Consider the following 9,444-nt stretch of genomic DNA (forward strand, 5'->3'; position numbering starts at 1 on the left):
CTTTATTTAATCAATGCTCTAAGACTGTGGTTCTCCAACTTTTTCACGTCAAGGACCCCTAAACTGACACCAATTAGACCACTGACTCTCATTTGATAAGACTTTGTCCCAGGGTCCCCCATTTGAAGATTTTTTTTAGCTTTCATGATGACCCTCCCACTCTCCTGGCCCTGCCTTGCAGGAGCCTGGTGTTGGGGTTATTAGGCTGATTGGGTGCACCTGGGTCCGGTGCACTTGGGCTTAACAAGACCTTCAGACCATTCAGTCTCTCTCCCTCCTCACCGAAGCACCGTTTGTTCTGTTTGTTTAACACAAACTACATTCAAACAAACGAACAGAACAAAAGCTGAATCAGTGAGGAGGGAGAGAGACTGAATGACTTGTTTGATTCAATGAGTGCACCCACTCAGCCTAACGACCCCAACACCAGGCTCCTGCAAGACGGAGCATAACGACCCCAACACCAGGCTCCTGCAAGACAGAGCGTAATGACCCCAACACCAGGCTCCTGCAAGACAGAGCCTAACGACCCCAACACCAGGCTCCTGCAAGACAGAGCATAACGACCTCAACACCAGGCTCCTGCAAGACAGAGCGTAACGACCCCAACACCAGGCTCCTGCAAGACGGAGCATAACGACCCCAACACCAGGCTCCTGCAAGACAGAGCATAACGACCCCAACACCAGGCTCCTGCAAGACAGGGCCTAACGACCCCAACACCAGGCTCCTGCAAGACAGAGTGTAACGACCCCAACACCAGGCTCCTGCAAGACAGGGCCTAACGACCCCAACACCAGGCTCCTGCAAGACAGAGTGTAACGACCCCAACACCAGGCTCCTGCAAGACAGAGCATAACGACCCCAACACCAGGCTCCTGCAAGACAGAGCCTAACAACCCCAACACCAGGCTCCTGCAAGACAGAGCCTAACAACCCCAACACCAGGCTCCTGCAAGACAGGGCCCAGAGAGTGGGAGGGCCATCACACTTTGAGCTTTTAATACAGAAAGTGTATGAAATCCATGACCATAATAGTCTTGCATTTTTTCTTATGGCTGGAATTCTAGTGAAAATAAATGATTACTTTTTTTGGATGGGGACCCCTTGGAATCCCTTCAAGGACCCCACTTTTGGAACCATTGCTCTAAGCAACACTAACTGAATATGACTGACTCCCCAGCTGCTGGGGACATGAGTTGTGTTGCCGTCTTTCTTTTCAGTAGGTGACAGGCCTACATCTGATGCTACAGGATGGTGCAGGTCTCAGCTTGCTTTACACATACTGTTCCCATGAGGTTGCTCCAACGCAGCAGCTCATTAATTCATCACCACAAGCACCATGTTGTCTGTCCCAAGGCGCATCCCATCCCAGCTCTTCCACTGGAAAATAGCAGGCCTTTGGACCTATATGCAGTATTCTCCAACACCTTTCCACTAGTCAGACACAACTGGCTCTGATGTCACTACACAACTGGCTGCAACACAATCCAGATAATATTCAGTGTACTCATATCAAGATCATGATTGTCTTATTCTGCCAGTTTATACGAAAGAGGATTACAACATATATGTTGCCCCAAAGCGCTGAACCTTCTACCCACTCTGCTCCTAAAATGCAAGGAACTATTCAGATACCAGCCAGGGTTCAATTCCCCATGAACAAGCAAATAGGTATACAGGCTTTGGCATCAAGCAGCATGTCATACCAGCCACCCACAGCAGAAAAGAGGCAACATAAAAGATAAGTCCTTGCACAGGAGGCTCCTGAACAAGGTTGCCAGCTTGACACATGCAAGCAAAGACTTGCAGTCGTGAAATGCAGATCATTTGGGTCTTCAGCTTGGAAGCCAAACAGTTTTTCTAAACAGAACATTCCATCAATTCCACCAGCGTGCCAAGCAGTCACTGGTATTCTGTTGCTATCAGTATATAGTAAATGTAAATGAATGTCTTATTTAACAGGATCTTTTTAATGGATCTATTGATGCAGTTTCAACATATTTTCCTACTTTGGCTGCAAGAACCTGGACATTCATAGGGTGGAATCAATTCACCTTCTTGTTCCTTTACTGCATCTAATTGAATTGGATGAGTGATTTAATGAATCACAATTTTCAGTACTCTTTGAATTTGCATGGCGATTCAAGATTGATTATGAATTGCCGTGCAAATTGCAACATATTGAGGGAAATGTCAACCCCACTAACTGATGGGGGTACGTCTACGACAGGGATGGGCAACTTTGATGATAGAGGGCCACAAAAAGATGCCCTCGCTACCAGAGGGCCAGATAGTGACCGACCGTGCACTTCCACCTGTAGCCTACTGTAAACCCCATCACTCCCTGTATCATAGCTACTAATTTGATGAAAAGGACTGGTAATTATTATACCAACATTTATATTTTTCATATTCAAATTGACTAATTCTTCCTTTCAGATGACACCAGAAACTTTGCTTTAGCTTAAAACAGCCCACTTTGATGGGGTACATCACCCAAATATGTCAGATTAGTAATGTTGCATGTGCATCCTGGATATAGTTTGTTACAATAGCGTTAGCTCAAATACTAATGTTAAACAGTATGTGGATGGAAATGTAGCTGATAGACTACCATGTGCCCACAATAAAGCCTTGTAAGTAAAAAATATATATTTTGGCTTTCGGGCCCACTTTATTTTGGTTGTCAGATTGATATTGCATAAGTTGTCTGCTGTTTGGCATCATCATTTAAACCAGCACTACTGTACCCATGTTTTTACTGTACCCATGGTACCACCCCCAGGACTGCATGAATCCCCTCTAGCCAAGGTTCAAATCCCACAACTTCCCTGTATCTCAGCTGCCATATCCAAGTAGAGTGCACTGCCCACTCACACCTTATACTTACTTCTCTGGCTGGAGGTCATGGTGTTGTCTTAGTAAAGTAAGTAAATTAGTCAATTTTAGTAATCCCCCACCCATATATTCAAATCTCAAATTATTAGTCCCGTTTTAATAAATGGAGGCCAATATGAATACGAAATAGTGTACACTCTGTTTATAGAACTTGTTTACCCATCTCAGAACTGGTCCTGATCTATGCCAATAGACACTCCTTACAATATCAGTATACTAATGAGACCATAGGTTGACAAAAGTTTAATTTTCCACACAACCATGAGGTTCATTAAACTTATTGTGGCACACTTGTGTTGACAACAAAACTTACAGTTGAGGTATTAATTCATTACAATCCGTTAATTCTATACATGTATACAAAAAATTACTTAATGAGCACCAAATAAAGTTAAATAACTGCTTCGATCTGTGACTGAAGTGACTTTGTGTGAAGACAGCGGGTATGAATAGTGCTATCATTAGGACATCATCACCAAAAAAGCCTCTCCCATTCATTGCAGCTGGTGTCTGTCTCTCCCAGAACCCATTTTTTTAAATAGAGAAGCTGAAATAAGTGAATGGGTTACGGGGAAGTGCGTTTGTTTTAAGAACCGCACATCAGGCACTCATCTCTGTTCTCCAGGGAACAGACCATGGCTGCAGTGTTGCGTTCTTTGGTTTCATCCTCTGAGGTCTTGACTGGCTCTGCCTCTGCCTTTATCTTCTCCTTGTTCAGTGTAAACTGGATAGGCTTGGCTGCAGGCTTGGTGCGCAAGTAGTACATGCCAGTTTTCAGGCCCTGCAACGAGAAGGAGACAGGCATTTACAAGTTGTCTCCTGGCTCTAATGATAGCCGAATCTCATTCTCTGATTCCTCTGTCCCTCTAGCATGCTGTCCACCGGCCCCAACTTACCAGCTTCCAGCCATAAAAGTGCATGCTGGTCAGTTTGCCATAGTTTGGCTCTGCAATGTGGATGTTTAGCGACTGGCTCTGGTCAATGAAGGCACCACGGTCTGCTGCCATCTTGAGGACAGTCTTCTGGGAGATTTCCCATACAGTTTTATACAGCTGCTTCAGATCATCTGGGATCTCTGCAATACCCTGTAGAGGTCAGACACGTTCAAAATGTTACTACCAAATAAGAAGTCATTTTAAATCCAAGGAGCTTAATGCAAAAGGTCCCATTATTATTCAATTTGATTAGGTGTGATCTTTTACCTGGATTGAGCCATTCTGAGCAATAAGCTGGTTCTTCGTCTCCTCGTTCCACAATCCTCTTTCTGTAAGGTCCTTTAAAAGATGAGGATTCACAATCTGTAGGAGGCAAAAATGACATATTACAACTCTGTGCAATCCATGCACAAGACACGAAACAATTAATGCACTCAAGACACTGCGAACCTGAAACTCTCCGGAGAGAACCCTGCGGGTGTAGATGTTGCTGGTGTAGGCCTCAATGGACTCGTTGTTACCCAAGATCTGGGCTGTGGACGCGGTGGGCATCGGGGCCAACAGAAGACTGTTCCTCACACCGTGCCTGAGGAGACAGAGGCGTGGGAATCAGTGATGAGCTACAAACTCTACATACTGTATAGTAAATGATGGTCAGATGAAAAGGGACGAGAACCTACTTGGCAATCTTCTCCTTCAATGCTTTCCAGTCCAACAAATCTGTTGGGGTTTTCTCCCACATGTCATACTGAAGGATCTGGAAAACAAAAAGGTCTTAACTAGGATCTGAGCCTGACCTGCTCCACTGTATTCTATAGGGCACAGATTTTATCCATTGTGAAAGCTACTCACTCCCTTGCTGACAGGAGAACCAGGGTAGGTTTGGTAAGCGCCGTGTTCAGCTGCCATCTCACAGCTGGACTCCAGAGAAGCATAGTAGATTGTCTCAAAGATCTGAGTGTTGAGCAGCTGGGCCTCTGGGCTTTCAAATGGGTAACGCATGAGGATGAAGGCGTCAGCCAAACCCTGGACACCAATTCCAATTGGCCTGTGGCGCTTGTTTGAGTTCTCAGCCTGTAAGACAAGGAGAGCCATTGGTTGACAGCCGGCATGGGGCAACATGGATGTGCTGCTGAGAAAGAATCAACACTTGACGAGGAAGCGTACCTCAGGTACTGGGTAGTAGTTGATGTCGATGATCTTGTTGAGGTTCTTGACAATCACCTTGGTGACATATGCCAGCTTTTTGAAGTCAAACGTCTTTTCCGGGGTAACATACATGTTGAGGGCGATGGAAGCCAGATTACACACTGAAACCTGAGGTGAGGAAAGAAGGAACCACATTTAAAAACAGTGATTAAGGAGGTAATATAATGGTTTGAGTTGAGATCACAGAAGCACCAAGCAACATCTGGGAGGATCCCCATCATCTACCCCTCACCTCGTCATGGCTGGTGTACTCTACTATCTCTGTGCACAGGTTGCTGCTTTTGATGGTGCCCAGATTCTGCTGGTTGCTCTTCCTATTGCAGGCATCCTTGTAAAGCATATATGGTGTGCCCGTTTCTGTCTGGGACTCGATGATGGCGTACCATACCTGTTGAGCCTTGACCACGCGCTTAGCCCGGCCCTCCTCCTCATACCTGAGGACATGCCATGAGACAAGTTAGCACTGGAAACTGAAGCTCTGTGTTAAGAACAGATTTTTGGTGTGCTGGTCTTACCTAGTGTAGAGCTTCTCAAACTCCTCTCCCCAGCACTCATCTAACCCAGGGCAGTCACTGGGGCACATCAGAGACCAGTCCTGCGAGAAGGGGGAGAGTCATAACATTTTCCTCAAAAGATTTTCAAAACTGGTAAAAGTTTTTAGCATGAAAACATACAGTAGATTATGTCACACTGAATCCCATATACATTGTTTATGAGTGTATACTATGTGATTCAAAGAATAAACCTACATTTTATTAATATACATCTATAGGTCTAGTCCTTGTTATTTTGATATCCTTGCATTGGTAAAAGGAATCAAATTGTGTTGTCTGTCTGAGCTATATTAGCAATTTGGGCCCAATTCAGAAATAGAACCATGTCTTGGGACCCGTCCCCTTCTGTGAAGATGAGTCAGGGTGGAGTTTCCTTCCAATACCCACCTGGTTGCTTTCCACTCTTTTCATGAAGAGGTCAGGGATCCACATTGCATAGAACAGGTCTCTGGCCCTCTGCTCCTCCTTCCCAGTGTTCTTCTTCAGCTCCAGGAAGTCAAACACATCGAAATGCCAGGGCTCCAGGTACATAGCGAAGGCACCAGGTCTCTGAGCAAGGGAGCACAGGTGTGGGGATGGGGGGGGTGTTGGTAAGTGTCTCTATGAGCAATATCATGCACAATTTTTTGATACACATCTGTGACAAAGTATGGTAAATCTCAATACCTTGTTGCCACCCTGGTCAACATAACGGGCAGTGTTGTTGTACACTCGAAGCATAGGAACCAGCCCATTGGAATTCCCATTAGTCTGAAAATGAGGACTCCCGTAAGTAATACACAAGACTGACATATTTAAAAAACACCTCCTGTTATCAATTACCTTCGTTATACCAGCTTCCTTTCTAGCTGCACATTTTGTTCAATTAAAGCCATCTCCATATCACAATTCAATGTGTATTTGAACAAAGTCGCCCATAATGCAAATCTGTGCCACTGACTCGGTGGGATGGATTTACAGGGTTCCAACTCCTTCTTCAACATCAAATTCAAGGACTTTCAAGGCCCAATTCCCCAAATTCAAGGACCCAACACAGCATAGTTTGAGACATGGATCAAGGTGAATTATTGTTACAACACTGAACATTTTTATAATGAAAACTAGCAGAAGCTCACAGACAATTAAAAAGAGAGACTTGAATGAGTGAACACTTCTCAACTGTGCTGTTAGTTGCAGTTGCAAATGACAGAAATCCACCGACTGCAACGCTTGTTAGAAAATATTTTGTTTTCACTCATCGAGAGCTGGAGGCAGAGCGAAATTTGACGGAGGTGGCCCCATCGCAATTCTCTATGCAGGAAAAATCCTAAATTCAAGCACTTTCAATGACCCATGTCTATTTTCACAAACTTTTAATGCATTGAATTTATTTTTTTCAAATTCACAAACTTTCAAGGATTTCAATGACCTGTGGGAACCCTGCTTTTTAATGAGTTTCTCAAAAACCCTAGCATCCTCCTCTAAAATGGCACACATATGACTTACCCCAGCAATGTAGCTGCCTGTAGCTCTGATGCAGCTAACTGCCACTCCGATGCCTCCAGCTGATTTAGAGATGAGCGCACACTGCTTCAGGGTGTCATAAATTCCATCAATGCTGTCATCCTTCATGGCCAGCAAGAAACAACTGCAAATATATATATATAGATTTTTTTATTGATCTTTTCGAGTATGCAGTTTATCAGCAGGTCACCCTCCTCCCTGCTGCAGTCCGTACCTCGACAGCTGCGGCCTGTTGGTGCCAGCATTGAACAGTGTAGGGGAGGCATGGGTGAACCACTTCTCGGACAGCAAGTTGTAGGTCTCGATGGTAGCATCGATGTCTCTTTCATGAATTCCTACAGCCACTCTCATGAGCATGTGCTGGGGTCTCTCGGCAACTACAGAAACAATGCAATTTGTTAGCAAATAGACATAACATGACAATAAAACTAGTAACAGCCACTGGTCGTAAAAAACAACATCTGCCCTCACCTTTGCCATTATCCTTCAACAAGTAGGACCGCTCAAGTGTCTAAAGAGCAGAATGACAAATTCAATTGATACTCAAAGGATAGAATACATTAGATTTGGCATGAAATGATCTTGCTAAAATTACCTTAAATCCAAAGAAGTTGTAGGAGAAGTCTCTGTCGTAAATGATGGCAGAGTTGAGACGCTACAAAAATGCGAGACACCACGTGAGTGAAGCAATAAATAACTGCAATGAATTCAAATAGAAATGGAAAACATGACCAGAATATGTGACTTACATCCTTGTTTTCAAGAACAATGTCGAGGGTATTCTTGGAGATCATAGGAGAGTGGCGTTTATTTAAAGGGTTCACATAGTTGTACAGATCCTCCATCACATCTACAGCAGGAAGGACAAACTTGTATTATTAGCAGACAACTAATACTAATACAACTGATAGCAATGTGAATGAGTCCACATTCTGTAGGTGGGAGTTACATTTTCATTATGTTTTCTCTGTTCATTAGTTGAATTACTTCCCAAAACATCAGCTAAAATTTGAAAAATAATTCTGACAGCCTATTGCTATGGGAGGTTGTCTTTTTCTAAACTGGTCAACATTTCCACAAGTTCTGTACCCCTATCTTCTATACTCACCACTGAAGATTTTCTTGGTCTCCTTGTGCAGGTTGGAGACAGCAATGCGTGCAGCCAGGATGGCATAGTCGGGATGCTTTGTTGTGAGGGTGGCAGCTATCTCTGCTGCCAGAGTGTCCAGCTCCACAGTGGTGACTCCACTGTACAGACCCTGGATCACCTTCATTGTAATCTGGGTCTGTAGTGGGAATTTTAGTAGATTATAAAAAGTTGAAAGAATATATATATATATATATATATATATATATATATATATATATATATATATATACACACATACATATATATACACACACACACACACACACACACACACACACACACACACGGACTTACTGGATCCACAAAGTCAGAATTGAGGCCATAACAAAGCTTCTGGATGCGAGAGGTGATTTTATCAAACATCACACGCTCCTGGCGTCCATCTGAAATTCAACAACAACATTTCTCAGTTTAACTTATTTACTTTCTTAAATTCAAAAGTAAGTTCTCAGTACCATGGGTGAATTAAATGGTAGTGGTAATATAATAGCCTATCTAGCCTATATATTTTTTGTGATCCCATTGTCAGAAATCTCATGTTTTTACATAACATTAGTTTAACATTAGTTGGTAATTATCCGCAGCTTACTCCATCTGCTCTACAAAATCTAATCAAGCTCGTACTGTAGCCTATAGCTGTCATACTAGTCATACGCGTCTCGCGTTGAGGCTACGGTCATACCGGTTATTTCATGTTAGTTGGCGCCAACTATAAGAGGCAACACCTAATACTAATACCACAACAAGTCTCTTACACAATACAATAAATGAGCTAAGTTTGATAACGTATTTATTTAAAACCACAACAAAAACAAGGGTTTAAACTAAATAACTCGGTCAGACAACCATCGGCTGCTAGGCAAAACAAAACAATATGAAGTCAAGGGTTTCATATCCTGACTAGTTATCTAATAAATTAACGATAGTAACTAAAAACAGACTTTTTTTCATCCAACCAACCCAGCATCTCTTTGTATTGGACTCACCTCGCTTGATTACATGCATACTGGCAGGCAAGATATCAGTCGGCTCCACAGACAGCAGCAGGTAACGATCCGTTATCTTTTCAGTTGAAATGTTTAAAACAAATAAAACTTATGATCCAGAGAATCGCTGTCAGGTTATTACACCCTGTGCGTCCTTCTGCAACACAGTTGAATCTCAAACTGAGAGCGCCAACAACACAAAGACA

The 9,444-nt window shown here is 43.3% G+C and overlaps 1 protein-coding gene across 1 annotated transcript; it reads right to left on the minus strand.

Annotated features, from left to right (window-relative positions):
* Positions 1-3,156: 3,156 nt before the first annotated feature.
* On the minus strand, positions 3,157-9,383 carry rrm1 (ribonucleotide reductase M1 polypeptide). The gene is made up of 19 exons (XM_083641007.1): positions 9,239-9,383; positions 8,547-8,635; positions 8,211-8,388; positions 7,852-7,952; positions 7,698-7,757; positions 7,574-7,613; positions 7,317-7,479; positions 7,085-7,226; positions 6,266-6,349; positions 5,987-6,148; positions 5,561-5,640; positions 5,278-5,479; positions 5,004-5,153; positions 4,689-4,910; positions 4,517-4,593; positions 4,287-4,422; positions 4,104-4,199; positions 3,798-3,986; positions 3,157-3,682 (listed from the first exon to the last, which is right to left on the minus strand). Exons 1-19 carry the CDS (start codon positions 9,255-9,257, stop codon positions 3,488-3,490), a joined length of 2,385 nt encoding a protein of 794 aa, XP_083497133.1. The 5' UTR covers positions 9,258-9,383; the 3' UTR covers positions 3,157-3,487.
* Positions 9,384-9,444: the final 61 nt, after the last annotated feature.

Source organism: Poromitra crassiceps (genome assembly GCF_964638095.1).
Source record: "Poromitra crassiceps genome assembly, chromosome: 1".
Lineage (NCBI taxonomy): Eukaryota > Metazoa > Chordata > Actinopteri > Beryciformes > Melamphaidae > Poromitra > Poromitra crassiceps.

What these genes read in the sequence shown, in the direction of transcription:
- rrm1 (XM_083641007.1), bottom strand. An exon ending in TTGTTCTTGAAAACAAGGAT is followed by an intron (nt 7,758 to 7,851) that starts GTAAGTCACATA and finishes GCATTTTTGTAG; the next exon opens with CGTCTCAACTCTGCCATCAT. An exon ending in TTCTCTCCGGAGAGTTTCAG is followed by an intron (nt 4,200 to 4,286) that starts GTTCGCAGTGTC and finishes TGCCTCCTACAG; the next exon opens with ATTGTGAATCCTCATCTTTT.